General features: G+C 47.6%; 1 protein-coding gene across 1 annotated transcript in view; it reads left to right on the top strand.

Annotated features, from left to right (window-relative positions):
- Positions 1 to 3,285: 3,285 nt before the first annotated feature.
- Positions 3,286 to 19,893, top strand: part of SLC27A3 (solute carrier family 27 member 3) — a 29,930-nt gene continuing 13,322 nt past the window's right edge. The window contains exons 1-5 of the mRNA XM_054996958.1: positions 3,286 to 3,823; positions 11,142 to 11,351; positions 15,176 to 15,334; positions 17,318 to 17,442; positions 18,225 to 18,419. Coding sequence (XP_054852933.1) covers positions 3,331 to 3,823; positions 11,142 to 11,351; positions 15,176 to 15,334; positions 17,318 to 17,442; positions 18,225 to 18,419 — 1,182 coding nt within the window. The 5' untranslated portion in view covers positions 3,286 to 3,330. The remainder of the gene's footprint in view (positions 3,824 to 11,141; positions 11,352 to 15,175; positions 15,335 to 17,317; positions 17,443 to 18,224; positions 18,420 to 19,893) is intronic.

Genomic DNA, 19,893 nt, shown 5'->3' with positions numbered 1-19,893 from the left:
CTACGTAGAGTGTGTTACAGTAGTCTAGTCTCATGGCGAGGATCCTGTTGGCCAGATTGGCCATGTCAAGGTAGAGGGATGTCTTCAGGAGACCCTTTCGAGGGTTGTGCTACCCCTGGCTTACATGCAAGCTGCTCTTTCTCAGTCCTGGCTTCCTATCCACCCACCATCAGCAACATAACAATGGTAATAGCATTAGCCTACCTTACAGGGTTGATGTAAGGTTTACTGAAATGAAGCAGCACAAGTGTTCTGAAGCAGTCTGCTTCTGACAACAAACACAGTTCCTTCCACAAAGGAACTCCAAAGGGTTATGCCAGCCTGAAAGGCCAGCTCCTGCACTGATGAGTTTGTATGCATTTGGGTCTTAATAGAGACTGGGGTTTTCTCACACACTACTTATGTTAGAGTAGCTTAGAAAGTGAGGGAGATTATCTTGTTGGAAAAGGAGGATCCAGCGCTGTCCCTCTTCTCAGGTTTCAGAGGGGGACAAACCAAAGAGTTAGAAAGATAGAGAGGTCAGGGCACTCTGTTTACTGTTTGCTGTTTACTGCTCTGATTGTCCTTTAATATGCAGATTGCTATTCTCAGGATTTCCTCCTCCTGACTTCCTCCCTCTCACTCCTTCTCTTCCTGGCTTTGTTCCAGGCAACACCTTTCTCCTTCTCCTCCCTCCATCTTGGCAGCATGGGTGCAGGCCTTGCCCTGCTATCCATGTCCATCCTTAGACTAGATAGGTAGTTAGGATCTCTCCTCCTTTCCTATCAGAGTATGGAGTTCCTTCAGTAAGGAACTCTCATTACTTTTCTAAATATAAACCAAGTGTATGCTTTTATTATTTTCATTCCTGCAGACACACCAGCCAGCAGAACAAGCTCACAACCACCTATAATCACGCTTCCTATGCCACACAATAGACTCTTGTAACGGCCCAAACATGGAATTTATTTATCCCTAGTTAATGCAGTTGGAACAGGACTTTGAATAACAACAACATTCGATTTATATTCCGCCCTTAACGCCCACTCACAGCAGTTTACAAAGTATGTTATTATTATCCCTACAACAATCACCCTGTGAGGTGGGTGGGTCTGAGAGAGCTCTGAGAGAGCTGTGACTGACCCAAGGTCACCCAGCTGGCTTCAAGCATTTCTAGAGCTCTCTCAGCCCCACCAACTTCTTATCTTGTATGTATTTTATTCTTCTATAAAAATGCTACAGACCGGCTGGCTCACATCCTATAGGATGTGGTCATACTCTTTACACGAGCAATGCACACACACACACACAGTCTGCTAGCCAGCTTCAGGTGGGTAGCTGTGTTGGTCTTCAGTAGAGGAGCAAAACTGGGGTCCAGTAGCACCTTAAAGACCAACAAGATTTCCATGGGATGAGCTTTCGAGAGTCAAAGCTCCCTGAATTCCTCTTGCTGAAGCCTGTGGACTCATGCCACGCTCAATCGGTTAATCTTGAAGGTGCTGCAAAACTCTTGGTTGTTTGTACAGGATTTTCTTTTGCTTCTGTTCTTTTCCTCTTGAGCTTCCCCTCCGGCCAAGAGCCCTCTGAGTCTCGAAAGCAATTCTCTATCCCATTCATCCACATCTAGGGTTGCCAGCTCCAAGTGGGGAAATTCCTGGAGATCTGGGGGGTGAAACCTGGAGAAAGTGGGGTTTGGGGAGGAAAAGGACCTCGGCATGGCATAATTCCATAGAGTCCACCCCCTAAAGTAGCCATTTTCTCCAGGTGAACTGATTTCTGCGGCCTGGAGACCAGTTGTAATTCCGGGAGATCTCCAGCCACTACCTGGAGGCTGGCAACCCTATCCAAGTCCTTGGCCTTCTATTTTGTGCCGAGTCGCTGGCCTTCTATTTTGCATGGCCCCTCATTCCCTAGCCCCTTTCCAGTTTCCACTACTAGGACTCAGGGGCAGGGCTTTTTTTCAGCTGGAACGCGGTGGAACGGAGTTCCGGAACCTCTTGAAAATGGTCACATGGCTGGTGGCCCCGCCCCCTGATCTCCAGACAGAGGGAGTTTAGATTGCCCTCCGCGCCACTCAGCGGCACAGAGGGCAATCTGGAGATCTCCCCTCTGTCTGGAGATCAGGGGGCGGGGCCACCAGCCATGTGACCATTTTCTCCTAGGGCAACCCACTGAGTTCCTCCACCTCTTTTCCCAGAAAAAAAGCCCTGCTCAGGGGTATCCGATGGAGCTGAAGGGCAGGAAGTCCAGGACCAGGACATACAAAAGGAAATAGTTCTTTACACGAGCAATGATCAAGACGTGGAATTCACCACCACAGTAGTCCAGTAGCACCTTAGAGAACAAGAAGATGGTATAAGCTTTCCAGAGCTGAAGCTCCCTTCATCAGAAGTAGGGAGCTTTGTCTCTGGAAAGCTCATACCCTGAAAATCTTGTTGGGCTTTAATACGCCACTGCTGTTCCACCGTAGACCAATGGGGCTACCTACCTGCCAGTGGAAGCAGTGATGGCCACAGGCCTTAAGAGGGGACTAGACAGAGTCGTGGAGGATGGGCCCATCAACGGCGTCTAGCCATGGTGACTTAAGGGAAACTTCACATTCAGCAGCAGTCAACCTTTACCAATGCCAGTAGAAAAGAGCAAGAGTCCAGTAGCACCTATAAGACTAACAAAATTTGTGGTAGGGAATGAGCTTTCAAGGGCCACAGCTCCCTTCTTCAGACAGCAAATTTTGTTAGTCTTATAGGTGCTACTGGACTCTTGCTCTTTTCCACAACAAAATTAGTGGTATGGAATGAGCTTTCGTGCACCACAGCTCCCTTCTTCAGACACCAAATTTTGTTAGTCTTATAGGTGCTACTGGACTCTTGCTCTTTTCTACTTCTTCAGACAGCCTAACAGGGCTACCCATCTGAATCTTTCTCGCTGGATGGGCTCCCGGTCCGATCCAGCGGGGGTTCGTCTTGGGCTCGTTGCTAGGGTTGCCGGCTCCAGGTTGAGACATTCCTGGAGAATTTGGGTGGGGGGATCCTGAAAAGGGCAGGATTTGGGGTTCAAGAACCCCAGAAGGTTATAATGCCGGAGAGTCCACCCTCGAAAGCAGCCATTTTCTCCAGGGGAACTGATCTCTATGGCCTGGAGATCCGTTGTAATTCCGGGAGCTCTCCAGCCATCACCTGGGGACTGGCAACTCTCCTCGGCGCCAAGCGCCTCTGCAGCCGCAGGCCAGGTGCGGGGCGAGCACTGCCCTCCTCTTCCCTCCTCCTCCCGGCGGAGGCGGTCCCTTCCCCGGCCCGCCCTCGGCCCGCTCCGGCAGCGCAGCAGCCGCTCTCGTCCGGCGCGCAGAGGACGATGCTGTCCGGCGGGGCGCTGGCGCTGGGCGCCGCCGCCGCTGTTGCGGGGCTGCTGCTGCTGCTGCGCCTCCTGCTGCGGCCGCACGCGTGGGCCGAGGCGGCCTTCCTGCTGCGCGCCTGGCGAGGCCGGCGGGAGCTGCTGCGGGAGCCCGGCAGCCTGGCGCAGCGCTTCGGGCGGCTGGCGCGCTCGCGGGCGGCGCAGGTCTTCCTGCGCTACGAGGAGCGCAGCTTCACCTACGGCCAGGCGGAGCGCGAGAGCAACCGGCTGGCCAACGCGCTGCGCAGCTGGCCGGGCGACGCCGCCGGGGGGCCGCTGCTGCCCGGGCAGACGGCGGCGCTCCTGGTGGGCAACGAGCCTGCCTTCGTGTGGGCCTGGATCGGCCTGGCCAAGCTGGGCGTCCTGCCGGCTTTCCTGGGCACCGCGCTCCGCCGAGGGGCGCTGCTCCATTGCCTGCGCGCTTGCGGCGCCCGGGCGCTCCTGGTGGCGCACGGTGAGTTGGGGCGGCGCGGTTGCCAGCTCCAGGTTGGGGAAGTCCTGGAGATTTGCGGGGTGGAGCCTGGAGAGGGCGAGTTTGGGGAGGGGTATGGTGCCGTAGAGTCCACTCTCCAATGCAGGCATTTTCTCCTGGGGAACCGATCCCTGCGGCCTGGAGATCAGTTGCAATGCTGGGAGATCTCCAGGCCGCACCTGGAGATTGGCAACCCTAATTTGTGCGGCCCGGTACCTTCTCCAGCAGCAGGCTGGTTTCCAGGTGCCGCAAAGACAGTAAGCCTGCAGTAGAACAGCAAGATTTGAGTCCATTGGCACCTTAGAGACCAACAAGATTTGCAGAGTATAAGCTTTCGCAAGTCAAAGCCCCTTTCTTCAGTGTGTAGGTGTAGCGCCTACCTTTGGAGGAGCCGATAAAAAGACAAGACCAGATCTATGGATCATGCAGAGATGCATCAGGCAGCCTCTTCTGTGTGTGTGCGCGCACGCATATCCGTGTGCAGAAGGGGGTCGCTTGGGAGCAATGAATTCATTAATCTCTTGTGGCTCGCAAGGAATTCTCTTGCCACATTCTGTTTTTGTTATTTTTGATCAATGAATTTGGATCTTTACCAGAGGTAGGTGCAGTGAGATGTCTGATGCGTCTCCATGGGGAGCTTGGCCTTGGGTATGGTGGTGTACAGGTTTAGATTGCAAGTCCACCTACTCGTCCTTTAGTTTCAGCCCTTTTTGGAAATGGGCTCAATGGTTCTTATTTTGCTGCCTATTCATATGTAAGTAGTATTTATTGCTGCAATTTTAACAACCTCTGATTTTGTTACAGCGCTCAGTTGAATGGTTTTGCTGTACTTTTAGAAGTCGCTTTGAGAACTTTGTTATGAACTTTTTAAAAAAATAGATAAACGAGATATAGATTGCACAACTGTTTCCAGTCCTTTTTCTTGAAAACTCTAGGCATACATTGCCTGCCCAGTGGCAACGATAATTTCCACAATCTATGCTTTTCTGGGCTTCTGGTTGGATGTGTGACGAAATTCTCCCGTAGTGGCAGAATATCAAATTGAACCCATAACTTTTGCAGGAGATGAATTTACAGTAAAATCTGCATACCGGTTGCAAATCTGTGATGTGTGTATCAGACCACTTTAGGGCCAGTTTTGTGTATCATCTCACATGTCATCTTTCAAGGAAGAAGGGAGCTTTGACTCTCAAAAGCTCATACCCTGTTTTGGTTTTTAAGGTGCTACTGGACTCGAATCTTGTCCTTCTACTGCAGACCAACACAACTGCCCACTTGAAACTAACTGTGGCTCTCTTCTGTTTCTGACTTTTCCTTCTTCCTAGAGACAATATCTGGTCATCCTCTTGTCTCCTCCCAATTCTCCCTGCCCCAATCCACTCTTCTCCCCCAGAGCACGAGAGCCCCCCCCCCACTTCTTTCCCTTTTCCTTGTAAGCTGTATGATAACGTTGAAAAACAGTCACTTAAAAAAATCAGACATCCATACACGTGCTAAAGCAGTTGTTGTTTTTGTTGTGTGTCATGACAATGGGTGTTGGAAACAACCGGATTCAGCCAGTGGAGATCGGGGCCAGCCAGAAAGTGGCAATTCTAACCCTAGTTGAGCAACTGTTGCTCTGGACTCTTTCTTTACCGGGGCTGATCTCATGAGAATGAGATCAGGGGTCCGTTGAATGCTTGCATGTGTCCATAGTGTTTTGCAGGTGTGATCTTGCCGGTGGCTGGCCACAGAATACGTAAAACAACATTTGAGCTTAGGAAGTGTGTTTCTGTGGCTTGCTTGGGCATGTGGACAGAAAAGATCTGGTCAGTCGACCCCTCGTATATATCCCAGTGTTGTCGAGTATCTTTGAAGTATTTATTCGGGGCCGGGAGAGACAAGATAACATTGATCCATCAACAGGTCTGATAGTGAAGCAAATTACAACACCAAAGCAATTGTTATCCCCAGACAGATAACTTTTAACTATGTTAGGCAAGGTGTCTGCCACTGAGAACGATTGCCATGACCGTCCTAGGTAGAGTTACACCCTTCGAAGTCTGTTGACATCAGAGGGATTCAAAGGGTGTAATTTTGATTAGAGTCGCACCGTGAGTCTCCTCTTTGGCCTTGCTGATGGAACGCAAGCATCGCCTGCTATGACAATTAAAAAAATAAAAACGGGAATAAAGCAAACAAACAGTAGTGATCAAAAGGCAAAAGAGTCAGTTTTCAAAGTGCAAACAAGGGAGCTGATCTGTTCTTTCTGCCTGGAGATGCCTGCGGTGGAAGGTGGCCGGACGGAAAAGCTTTGTTGTGCTTGGGGGCCACACAGCCCCGACACCCACCCTTGCTAAAAGTGACACCATAATTGGGGAAGGGGGTTCAGGTAGGTCGCCATCTTGGTCTGCAGCAGAACACAGGATTTGAGTCCGAGACACCTTAAAGACCAACAAAGATTTCCACGGTCTAAGCTTTCGAGAGTCAAAGCTCTCCAGATACCAAACTGGAGAGGGGGGAATTGCTACCTGCTCAGGGGGGGTCTCTTGGCACACTGTTTACAAGTTACAGCAAACACATGTACAGTCTGTGCATAGTGTACACTTGATTTTTCTTTATCTCTGTGTTGAGTAATTTTCATGTTATGTTCATTGTACAGCTGAACATTTATCCAGGGTACTGGTCCCTGGCTTCATTTGCAAAAGTGAACATACGTAGTAAAAGCAGGCTGTACCTGTGCTTGCTTTAGCATGTGAACAGGGCTTCCAAATCTGAAATTTTTTCTGTGATGGCCCTTTTGCAAACGTAACAGGATGTTGCAATTGTCTAGCACGTATGTGAGGAAGAGTGCCAAGCCAAAGGCATGAGAATGGTGGGTGGCTTTTCACTTCTTCCTGGAGGGGATTTTTAAAAAGTTCCTACCGTAGGTCAAGGCCCTAAACAAAACATTCTGGTGGAGCACTGGGTAAAAACACGGAATTGTCTTCAGGCGCTGGGTTTGGAATTGCAGTTGCTCAGATGTTGCCAGATAATGTAACAAAAGCAACTTTAAACTCTTTCTGGAAAGCAGATAGTGGCTGATTTTATGATCGAGCAGAACTTAGGCAGAGCCAAACGTGTTCTGATACTTCCCTGTTCCTCTTTTTCATGCAAAGTTGTTATTGTGCTAGTCCCCCAGACGTAAAGTAGTTAAAGCAATGATTCTGGATTATTTGTGCTGGTGTGGGTATATATATGTATTGATGAGCTTTCTCTGTCACCTCTTCAGAGTGCTGCTACAAGTGGTGGCAATTAGAACTACAACTAATCAATATAAAATCATCAGTTTTCATGTAACACAGAATTCTTGCTGCCTGTGGAAGAATTCTGTGTAACACAAAAACTTGTTACAGAGGTGATGCAGTAATAGAAATTGCTGTTTGTGTTGCTCTTGCCTTGAACGGGAATTCAAAATTATAAAGACTTTGCAATCATACATATTTAATCTAATTTAATAATACCCACTTTTTCTCAGGAACTCTGCATCCTGACATTAACAGCGGAGATGTAAATGCCCTGAAATTTTCAGAATAAAGCAATTTTTGAGGAACCCCATTTTTTTAATGGAAAAATGATTATTTGGGAGAGGTAGGGGAATACCTCAAGATTTTGCTCTATTTACTTTCTAAGAATTGTGTGGTGCAACGTTAGATATGATAATTCTTGAATATCCATCATATTTTAATCTTCTCTTTTTTCTGAGGTGCTTGGGATGTTCTTCCCTCCTACATTTTATCCTCACAGCAACCCTGTGAGGTAGGTTTGGTTGAGAGGATGTGACTGGCCTGAGGTCGCCCACTATACTTCCTGATTGGGGTTTGAACCCGGGTTTCCCAAGCCCCTAGTCTGAAACTATCCACTACACCACGCTAACTGACATATGCAACATATTTTGAGCTTTGCTTCATAAAAGATTATGTTGGAATAAATTTTATTAGTCTTTAAATTGCCCTGGGACTTCATTTTTGTTTTGCTGCTACAGTCTTACGTGGCTTCTCCTCTGGAATTAATATATTTTCAAGCATATGTTTCTTGTTTAGACGTGACACATCTTATTGAAGAGGTCAGCATTTTCAGAGTTGTTGACGTCCCAATCTGTTGATCCTCCTTGATACTGTGTCTACGCGAAGATAGTTCTGAAGACTGAATTAGAAATCTTTTGCTCACTATGATATTTATGGATCCAGTAGGATCCATTCCAGCAACGAGGTGCTGCCGATCATTGAATAGATCCATAGGATTGAACAGAAGAGGTTTCTATTTTCAGCTTTTATTTGTTTCTTACTTCTCAGGAGGCAAGGAAGCCCCGAGTCCTGTCTGCTTGGGGAAACCACTTTGCAACTGTCATTCTAGCACTAGACATTTTTGCTTTGAACAAAAGTAAGGCATTAATCCTTAAAAGGTCATAAATATGGCAAATAGTACAAATTTTATACGCTAAGATTTGACTGATGCAGTTTCTTTAAGTAGTAAAATGAGTTTCGGTTGGATAAGGGAACAATTGCGTGCATTCCTGACACACCCACACACACTTTTCTGTTTTTTCTCTGGAAAATTGGTTTTTTAACCTATGGCTTCACAATTTACAGAAAACATACATCTCTTCAAGTAGCAACAGGTCTTTGTGTTGCCACATTTCTATCATGCTTTGCTAACAGGTATGAAAGCACCTCTGTTTAAATTGCAATAGATACACTCCGGCCACCATCAGATGTGCATGACTCGCATACATGAAAATGCCCGTCTTTGGGAACTTTTGAACAGGGAAAGTGGAATCCCGTCCATCGTTCTTGATCTGTCTTTTGTGTCTGATGCAACAAAATTTGGCCTGTTAAATGTGCTTGTCCCTTTTTCCATTCGACGGTGCCATATGTCTTTCCACGTAGCCCTCGGGCGTTTTTCATAATCAAGCTTAAAACTTGAAAGGGTTACATCAGTGCTTTAGTTCTTGTGGCCCCTTCTTACATGCCCAGGGTAATGCCAGTCGCCACCTTGGAGTGAGGTAGCAATTTTCCCCAGGCCAGTTCAGCTAGGGATCCTGACAGTGTTTTGCCATCTTCTGGGCACAGAGAAAGGGACACTGGGTGTGTGTGAGGGGGGCCAGGGAGGTAGTTATAAATTTCCTGCATTATGCAGGAGATTGGACTCGATGACCCTAGAGGTCCCTTCCCACCCTATGATTCTAAGTGCTGATCGGCTCTGCGGCAATGCTCTGAGTATATTGCACCTTCCGTCAATTATTCGAAATGCTGCCGAGCGTTCTTGCATTTTTGAAACATAACAGGCTGCCTCGCCTAATGTAGGCACTTTTGACGGCTGATTGATACCCAACCTGAAATCGGTACCTAATTGAAACCCAGCCCTGAAATTCAGCTAATGAGCTGTAACGCATTAAGGTAATTAATGTGCATCCGGGTGCCCGGCTCACTGAGTTAATTAGATTCTCGGTTAAAGGATGGCAGGCCTCAAATGGGGTCATAGGCATGGGGGCAAGTAACCCTGACAAAAGCGGATAGATCTCCCGCATGTAGAATGAATGGCTCCTGTTTTAGGGTTCTCCCAACCCGGTAAGCTGGCTGAGAGGGAGACCCTTCCCAGGGGCTCAGCATGATTTGGCCTCTCTCAGTTCTAGCCTAATGTTGGACTCCAAATTGCAGCTGTGCAAATGGAGAAATATGACCTTTTAGAGAGATGCCAAATATGATCCTTTGGATGGGTGATTATGGCTCGTGGCTACGGGAATCCTACACCAGAAAGGGAATCGGCATGTATCGCACTCTTTGCTTAGTTAGGAAAGTAGGTAGGCTGTCTTAAAACTGCCAAATATGGTTGCAGTAGTGCAAACGGGGACCGAGATGACCTTTTCTCTCGACTTGGGAACAGCTCAAAGGTAAAGAGGTTCTTTCGTGGAAATTTGTAGCTGGAGGCTACGAGATGTCGGTCTGGGAGCTGGAGAGAAACGGTTTGGCGCCTGGAAAGGAGCAAGAGCTTGTTCTTGCAATTAGCTGGCAAGATGGAGCCTTTGGGGAGGGTGACATTCCTCTGGGTGTCCGGTGCTGGACCCAGGCAGCACAGCATGACCAGCTCCTTTGCGCCCTGTGGGTGAGTGTTGGTAGGCTGAGTTGCGAGTTCTGATCTCGCAGTGCTCTTCTAATGGCTTTGAAGGCAGGAAGTGTGTCTCTTAGGCATAGCTGAATGCCAAGCACTGTTCTATTGGAAATATCCCAAACCTTTGGGACCCTAAGCTCCCCATATCTTACTCTGGAGACTATTGGGGCATCCGCTCCCCATTTTGCCCCGTGTCCTTTCTTCTACGTAGACCTGTCAGTTGAACTTGGGGGTTGGATCAGGCCCATCTGTTCCCAGGGCTTTTTTTCTGGGAAAAGAGGTGGTGGAACTCAGTGGATTGCCAGCACAGGGGGCAACTCTTGGTGGGAGGTGTTGCCCCTGGTACCACATATGCATGCGCAAAGTGCACGCATGCTCCCAGGGCCAATGATGGCACTTTAGGTCAGCTGGAACAAGGGGGGAGTTCTTTAAAGTTTAAATCACCCTTGGTGAAAATGGTCACATGGCTGGTGGCCCCGCCCCTTGATCTCCGGACAGAGGGGAGTTTAGATTGCCCTCCACGCCGCTGTGCGGAGGGCAATCTAAACTCCCTTCTGTCTGGAGATCAGGGGGCGGGGCCACCGGCCATGTGACCATTTTCAAGAGGTGCCGGAACTCCATTCTACCGCGTTCCTGCTGAAAAAAAGCCCTGTCTGTTCCTCTAACCCAGTGTTTTCCAACCATTTTTCCGTGAAGGAACTCCTAAATTAATTTCTCCAATCCTGAGGAACTTTTGCCTCTGACAGGCCCAGCAGGGAGTGCAATTCAATCATTGCTAAATTATTGTCAAGAAAATATATTTGTAAAGAGCTACATGCCCCTCTTTCTCTTTCTCTTTCTCTTTCTCTTTCTCTTGCATCATAAGAAAAAAGTGAAGCATTTTTCTGTCTTTTTTGTATTTAACCTTTTTTTTCAAATATCAAAATATCAAATCAAAAAGTTTGCTCAGACATCAAACATAAAGTTCTCATCCAGAGTCAATATAAGATTCATTCATTCATTCATTCATTCATTCCATAATTTTTTCATGAAACCCTGACTGTCTCGTGTGGAATGCTTGATGTGCTCTCACCGATTTTAAATGGAGTTCATTTGCACGGGGAGAAGTGCCTCCTGTCTGGAACAAGCCCTGTCAGTTACCAGCTCTGCTTTTTTTACTCTCTTTCTACAGATCTTTTTGAGGCTGTGGAACCCATCCTCCCTAACTTGGAGGAAATGGGCATTGTGGTCGGGGTACTGGGTAAGGGGCCATACCCTCCTGAGGTGACCAGCCTTGAGGAACTGCTGGAGGAGGCTTCAGATGAGCCAGTGCCTTACGATCTCGCTACCCCCGGCAGCCTTTCAGACACTTGCCTGTACATCTTCACTTCTGGGACCACAGGTAATATTTTATGCAGCCACCAGTCAACCAGCAATAACAAGCGTGCCTAAAGTCCACTCTTTTTGCAGAACCCAAGAGCAAAGCTCTTTGCTGGACTGAGCTGCTTCACGCTGCGGGCTCTGTGTGTGTGTAATGTATTTGAATGCTACTCCCTGCTGCATGCTAGAGAAAGTGGAATCTCTAACATGCTACTTTTCTACACACATTTGTGTCTCCCATGGAAGTGGCTGATAACTGCACTTATATACCGCTCTTCTAGACAGATTAGTGCATCACCCAGAGCAGTGAACAAAGCTAGTGTTGTTATTATCCCCACAATACAGCTGGGGAGCTGGGGCTGAGAGGAGTGGCTTACCCAAGGCCACCTACTGAGCAGGAATGGGAATCGAACCAGCAGTGCTGATTTGCAGCCGAACCACTTAACCACTGTAAAACCCTCCGCCCGCCCCCCCAATCTTGCATTGGCACAGTCCTAGAAAAGCTATACCACTTGCTTTTGTTGACTACATACATTTGCCTGGCATGCTTGAAGATGGTGGGGCATAGACAGACCCTCACGGAAACTTGCAGCCACCCGTTGCACCCTCTCCCATTGGCATCATGCTAAGGAGAAGCCAGTTGTTACAAGGACTGCCATGGGGAAGCTGGATCTAGCCCCCAAAGAGATTGCCGAAGGAGGCATGCTGGCTAAAATGGCCGCACAGCAAGGAGGTATCACCGTGGCAACCTCCAAAGATACAGCAGTGGCAAAGGATAAGGTGGTCGGCCAAGTGGGGGCATTTGACCAGAGGTTTCCCAGGGACCCAGGTGCCTCCTGAGGAGAAATTATGAGGCTGAAGTATGCAGGGACCCTGGGCAGTAGAGAATCTGTTTATCTACCTGCCTAGTCTATTTTTATTCCTTCCAGGGGCTCAGGGTGGTGAGCTCTCCTCCCTGCTTTATCCTCACAACATAGGTTACGCTGAGAGAGAGGGACTGGCCCAAAATTACTCACTTGCTTTGTGGCAAAGTGGGCATATGAACCCAGGTCCTAGTCTGACTCAGGAATCTGCAATTATTTTGAGTCTGTGGGCACTTGTGGAATTTTGACACGGAGTGAGCAGAACCACAAAATGGCTGCCACAGGAGGCCGAGCCAACCACAAAATGGCTGCCACAGGAGGCGCAGCCAGCTACATAATGTCAGGGAGTGAAGTCATGCGTAGCTCTAACAGGCGCTCTTCAGCATTTCAGGATGTAACAGGATGCCTTTTAAAATGAACATGCTGTTTTAAAAATATTTTCTTGTGCACAGTGTACCTTCAGTCACACAATGTGTTATGGTGGCTTACCGTGTTATGGTGGTTAAAAGAACTGCACCGCCAACCAGGTCTCCAATGGCCAGTCAGAAGCCAGCTGGGCAAAAGCCCAACCTGGCCCTGCCAACTTTCTAAAAACACTTGATGGGTACTTGGAAAGATGTCGGCGGATGCCATAGCGTCCACATGACCTTGTTGAGGACCCCTGCTCTAACTGCTCCTCCACACTACCCCTCCTCTTCTGTCATGAGATCCATGATGGAAGACCAGATTCACAGCTGGGGCAGGGCTACTGAAGAAGACATATGCTGTTGTCCCTGGGCCTATCTTTACACAGCACTTTGAATTTTGCAAACGCTTGTACAGATTTTTCAAGTTTTGCCCTTGCATTGAGTTGCTGCTCCCATTTTACTGATGGGCAACGGAGGCAGAAATTGAAGGCACAAGTTATGAGCCTGGGTGGTTGACTGTGCCCTTTCCTTAGATGAGGGTTACCAGCGCCAGGCTAGGTGGATCTTTGCTCCTGGCAGCTTGGTTGATGGCTTCTCTCCACAATGCATAATCATTTAAATTCGATTTATCTATTCAAAACATTTATCACCCTGCATCTCTCCCAAACAACTGGGACCCAAGAGAGGCAATCGTCAGGTTTGTTTGTTTTAATTTGGCTGTCACAAAACCACAGGTCACTGCAAATTTTATGAATGCTAAACTGCGATCAAAGAGTGATACATTGCGAGAATTCATGGATAACTCGTGATGCGGGTAACGAAATTCCCATAACTACCACCAAAGCAGGTCTGTTTTTATGATGAATGATAGCCATTACAGGGAATAGCATTGTACTCAATATACTTTGATTTATTTTATTTTATTTTTTGCCTGCAACAGTCAATGTCAAGTGCTGTGAATTGCAGCCAGCGGGGTGTGTTGGGTAGAGTGTTGGAATAGGATCTGCGAGGCCTGTGTACAAATCCCTGTTTTGCCACAGAGTTTATTAGGTGGCTTTGGGTCAGTCGCACTCTCTCAGTCTACTCTACGTTGCTGGTTTTTGTGAGGTTAAAAGGGGAAACGGAAATCCCTGCATACCACCCTGGGCTCCTTTATTTTGTTGATTGGTTGATTGGTTTCTATCTTGCTTTTCCTCCCAAATTGGATACAAAGTGGCTTACAATACAAAAGCCAGTTTAGTGCAGTGTTAAGAGCGGCAGGACTCTAACCTGGAGAACCAGGTTTGATTCCCCACTCCTCCGCTTGAAGCCAGCTGGGTGACCTTGGGTCAGTCACAGCTCTCTCAGAACTCTCTCAGCCCCACCCACCTCACAGGGTGATTGTTGTGGGGATAATAATGACATACTTTGTAATCCGCTCTGAGTGGGTGTTAAATTGTCCTGAAGGGTGGTATATAAATTGAATGTTGTTGTTGTTGTTATAAAAGGAGGAATGAAAGAATAACGAAGCGATAGAGGATGAATTTATCACAATTTGACGACTCTGCTATAACATAAAAGACAGGAATCTTATTCTTGGTTAACTCTGATTCAGAAGAAAAAAGGCAATATCTCACCCCCCCTGTCCCACATTTAATAACACCATTTAGCATTTGCATAACACCTCTTGAGTGTTTAGCAAGCTTTGTATCCTTGCAACAGCCCTCTAAGGTAGGCCGGTATCATTATCCCTGTATTCAAGCTGACAGGAAGTGGCTTGCCTCAGTTTTTCACTGAGCCAGGATTTGAACCCAGGGCTTCCTGTAGTTTCTTGTCCCATCTCTTCTCGTCCTGTGGCTCAAGTCCTCCATGGTCCCTCCGCAGTGTGCTTATACAGCTGAGGATTCCAACCGCACAAGAGGGGAAGTGTTGAAACAATGTCGGTCCTTGGCAGGTCGATCCCCAAGTCCCTCACAGCAAGCACTCAGGTGCATTGGTTGAAGTAACTTTTGTTAGAAATCTATACAGTCCAAGTGATCTATACAAATACATTGACAGAAGTGACGATTGAAAAGGGGATAGTGTTAGTTATAGGGAAACTTCCCGCCCTTTGGGTCCGTTAACATTCTGGCGTGAAACCCCCAAAGAGTTACATGGGAACTGATCAGTTTAGGCTAGACATAGTACAGAATGAAATAATCTCAGTCTCTGAGAAAAGATACATCACTTACTATAGAAATGAAAGTAGAAATGACACTTACTGTAGAAATGAAAGTAAATACCGACAACAGACAGCCCCACACTGGCTCAGTACATTTCATGGTAGCAGTTTGCACACTCTCAGATGATTTAATAAAGTGTACAGAAGACAATTTCAGCAAACATTTAGGATCAGCACAAAATGCAACATACATGAATGGCAGGTGTGCAGGCAGTACATGTGCGTGTACATGACACGCACATCTCAAAGCTATCCGGAATGCTAGCTGACCAGAAACCACCACCATCCCCAACAACTTCAAAAACGCTGGATTTGGGAGGCCACGAAGGAAGGCAGAAAACGGATCACCTTTGTTTTAATCTTACCTCTGCTGCAGGGCTCCCCAAGGCTGCTCGCATCAGCCACCTGAAATGCATCCTGTGCTTATGGTTTTATCATCTGGTAGGCGGGACCAGCTCTGATGTGATCTACGTGTCCCTGCCCCTCTACCACTTGGCAGGGTCTCTGCTAGGCATTGTTGGCACTTTTGGCTTGGGTAAGTTTGATGGTGACACCGGGACAATCTAGTTCTCGGGGTACGTGTGTGTTTATTTGCAGAAAGGTGAAGAAGCAGGGGCCACATTGCCCGTTTTTCAGGCTCCTGTTTAAGTAAATTCTAAACCGTGAATTGCATTGCACGGCTTAAGCAGATGAGCGTGACAGTTGCAGTGTGGGGTGAGTTCTGCATTGCTCCTCGTTGAGGAAGCCTCTCAAAGCTTTGGAGAGTTCGGCAGGCTCTTTCCATGAGTAGAGATCCCTGTTGGGTTTATCTAGTTCAGCAACCTTTGGAGCATGAAGTTGTCTTATACCGAATCAAAACAAAAGGAAGGAACCCTCCTAGCACAACAGCAACAAATAGGGAGCCCAAGCTCAAGGAGGTACAATAAGGAGTAGAAATAGCACACCTTCCGTTTACAAATCATAAACTGATATTGACAAAACTGGAGATGGAGATTTCAGCACGGTTTATTGTGAACGAATAAATATTGGCCGGAAGAAGATAATCCTTGAAATGAGCAGAAAGAGACGAGGCCGGCGAAGCTCGTAGCCAAGTATCTGGAATTAATGCCGGAGTTCTTCCCACGTGTAGGGGAATAAGTGGCTTTCATAGACCGATTGGGTTTTTGACCGTACTTGCTCCGTGGAGGGCAACCTTGAAAACTGAGAGAATGAAATGTGACTATATGCAATGAAACTTTGGATGTATCTTGTGATGGAACTTGATACATTTAATATTTCAGACTGAATACTTCACTCATAAAATCAAATAACGATTTGTCAACGGAAGGTGTGCTATTTCTACTCCTTATTGTACCTCCTTGAGCTTGGGCTCCCTATTTGTTGCTGTTATACCGAATCAAACCAATTGGTGCCTCAAGGTCATTATTGTCTAAGACGGACAGCGGCAGAGGTTTTTTCACATTGTCTACCATATGGAGTTGCGGGAATCGCACCTGGGACCTTCTACAACACTGCAGAGCTCTTTTTTTTTTTTTGCAACCTGGGATTTTTCCCCCAACTGTGGCCAGCCTGATACTTCCAGAAATTTATTGATTGATTTGATTTATACCCCACCCTCCCCACAAATGGGCTCAGGGCAGCTAACAACATTCATGAAACACAGTGAATTAATCACAAAACCATAAAATCAATAATAATCTTTTAAAAGTCATTAAAATAGTCCAGGTGCAGGCTATTTAAATAAACATTTGGGAGTCCGTATATGGGCATAGTAGATGGCCGAGGGCAGTGAGTAAAGGTTTTTCCCTGATGGTTCACCCCAAGTGTTTGGTGTTTCAAGGTATGCTGCCTCTCAATCTGGAGGTTTTATCTAGCTACCTTTGCGAATAGATCCATCCGTTCCATTAATTTGTCCAGTCCCCGTCCAAAGTTTGAGCTCTCTTGTTGACAATCACTTCCTTAAGAGAACTGTTCGCTGGGCTGGATCCTGCGATCCATAGGATCGTTGATCCGTTCCCACATTTCCCTTTCACCCTCAGCAGAGATCTTTTACCCACGTGAGTTGGGAGGGGAAGATGGATCAAAACCACCTTCTCTCTGCACTGACAGGAAAGGCAATTTTGCCCCCTTTCTTTGCTTCACCGCAGCCACCTGACTGGTATGGACGTCCCACAGCTCTGGGAATAAATTTTTCAGGGACTGCTGGGGAAGGAGAAATCGGGGACGATCCATGACCGTTAGTGCCTTTGTTGGCAGATCGCTGGATCCAGCCCAAGGTGTGAAGAAATGTTTTCGTTTGCTCCGAATCTTACAGCCAATGAGATGACCTCGAATTGCACTATTTATGAGAACGGTAGAAGAGCAGATTTCTACAGGCATAAGGACTAGAAACATTCTCTTTTTCAAAACAAAATCAAAACATGAGTTCTCTGGGTGAAGTGGGGTAAGATCAGGCTTATCTTTAGGATAAGCCTGATCTTACTTTAGGATGGCTTATCTTGAGGGTATCTCTTGTCAGGTGCCACCTGTGTGCTGAAGAAGAAGTTCTCAGCCAGCCAGTTCTGGCCCGACTGCCGGCGCTACGGCGTGACCGTGTTCCAGTACATCGGAGAGCTTTGCCGCTATCTCGTGAACCAGCCTCAGGTTAGCATCAGGAAAGCTGTCCCTTTCTGGGCGACTGGTGGAATAGGTTGGGAACTCCTCTAGGCCAAACACACTTGGAACTCAATTAGACCCCTTTTATGTCTATCTGTTTGTTTAAATCGTAGAATCATAGAGTTGGAAGGGGCCTGACACACCACCGAGATCAACTCCCCTGCCCAGTGCAGGAACAGCCTAAAGCATCCCCGATAAGAATTCGTCCAGCTGCCACATTACATCGCTGAAATAAAACACACACAAATTGAAATTGACTGTAGTAACTCACTCTTATGTAATCTGCCCTGCGTCTCAATGAAAAGGGTGGACTATAAATAGTATAAATAAATAAGAATATTTACATGGCAAAACATTACAGTGGGGCTTTCAATTGCTCTTTTGTGTGCTTTTATATTTTTGTTCTTCTGTCCTGTAAGCCTCTTAAATGCCCCCATTGTGGCAAAAAGGCAGAAGGTGCAGGTTAACAAAAAAACCTACGTAAATGCTAGAGGCCCAGAAAAACAGAATCAACTTCACACGATGCTTAAATCATATCATATCAATATCAGCTCTGGGCAAACATCTGCCAGAGTGTTCCAGAGATCTGGGGCCATCACAGGAAAGGCCCTTTCTCCAGTTGCTACGCATCTTTCTTCTGAGGGTTGATACAAGAGTATGGGTCTTTTTGATACCCGGTCTCATACTGTTGACAACCTCTGCGGTTCAGGAGACAGATCAGCAGCCCTCCTCTTGGCTCTCAACCTGCCCTTTCTCCTTCCCGCTTTCAGAGTCCCCGAGACCGTGAGCACAGCTTACGCATGGCGGTGGGCAGCGGGCTGCGCCCGGACGTCTGGCGCGAGTTTCTCCGTCGCTTTGGGGACTTGCACGTCGTGGAGACCTACGGCATGACAGAGGGCAGCGTGACCTTCTTCAACCTCTCAGGAACCGTGGGCGCTGTAGGGCGAGCCTCTTGGATTTACAAGGTGAGAATGGAGCCAGAGATGGCCACAGGAGCGTAGGACTTGAGTTGTGGGGGATGGCGAGGTCAGGAAAAGATCTTCTGCCCAACACTGCAGGGAGCTGCTGATGAATGGTGTGGACCAATGGTTCGGACCCACAAGTGGGGCACAGAACCTGTCCTGTTGGATCGTGAGCCCCCCTGTAGAGGTACCATTTTTTGTTGCTTTTTGGAAGGCCCTGTTTCTAGTGCGCTTGCATAGAGAGTGAGAATTCCCCATCTCTTCCCTCTCTTTGCGTGCCTGCAGAGAAGAGCAGTCGAATAGCGACTTCCTATAGCAGTTTAGAGGATCCCTCTGTAGGTCTGACCATTGGCTTGTTTCTCACTCTGCCATATCTTTTGACTTGCTGCTCACGGTCCACGCACTGACGACAGTGAGGTCATCACTTTGGCTCCCCCTCTTCCTGTCACATGAGTCTGATGTTACCTCACTTCCTGTCATGTGCTCTCGACTAAGTGGCTACCGTGCTCAGTGGGACCAGGAAGCTTGAAGGCTATTGGTGTAATAGACAGAGATCCAACCTTAGATTGGAGGAAGTGCCTTCTGCCTACCTCACTTCCTGTCATGTGCTCTCGACTAAGTGGCTACCGTGCTCAGTGGAGATCCAACCTTAGATTGGAGGAAATGCCTTCTGCCTAAGGAGCTTTCCTCTGACAGAAGCGGCTGTTCTATTGAAGGAAACTTAAGTTGGAGGAAAGCTCAGTGAAGTTGTGGGATACACAGTAGATAAGCCAGTTTAGTGTAAAGCATGTTCGTAGTTAAGAAGGAAGGACACATAGCTCAGTGGCAGAGCACCTGCTTTGGATACAGAAGGTCCCAAGTTCAGTTCCCGACATTTCCAGGTAAAGCTTCTTAGTTGCTGGGCAAGGCCCATCTCTGTGCCTGAGCCTCTGGAGAGCTGCTTACTGTCAGAACAGGCAGGATTGAGCCAGAGGGACCAAGATTCATCTCAATGGTAGAGGGCCTGCTGTGCATGCAGAAATGGATCACTAATGATGAGTTTGGGAAAGACCCCTGCTGGAGTCCCTGGAGTTCTGCTGGCAGAGATTGCTATCACACAATAGCCAGCAAGGTGTGGATGCAGCCCTAGTCTGTAGTTTGTAAGCTTTGGTCCTTCTCAGCAGTGAAAGAAACCCGTGTCACATCTGCCATCTGTGTTTCTAACCTGAGAAGCCCGAATCTCTTTCTCCCAAGGTTGCCTCCCCCTCTTCAGGCTGCATCCATGGCTGAATCTGGGGACCTCCAAACTGTTTTTCATAGATAGTTATGAACACCAACACGCAGCCTTTGGGTGCACAGACAAATAATCAAAGGGGTACTGCCTCCGAGCTCTGAGGCGCAACCACACATGGGCCATTTCCACACGGCTTACTTGATTCTGCAAAATAGCGAAATCTCGCATGAAATCTCGCGAGAAGACGCTGTTATCGCGCAAGAA

The sequence above is a fragment of the Eublepharis macularius genome, chromosome 1 (genome assembly GCF_028583425.1).
Source record: "Eublepharis macularius isolate TG4126 chromosome 1, MPM_Emac_v1.0, whole genome shotgun sequence".
Taxonomy (NCBI): domain Eukaryota; kingdom Metazoa; phylum Chordata; class Lepidosauria; order Squamata; family Eublepharidae; genus Eublepharis; species Eublepharis macularius.
This window is presented reverse-complemented; position numbering and strand designations above follow the sequence as displayed.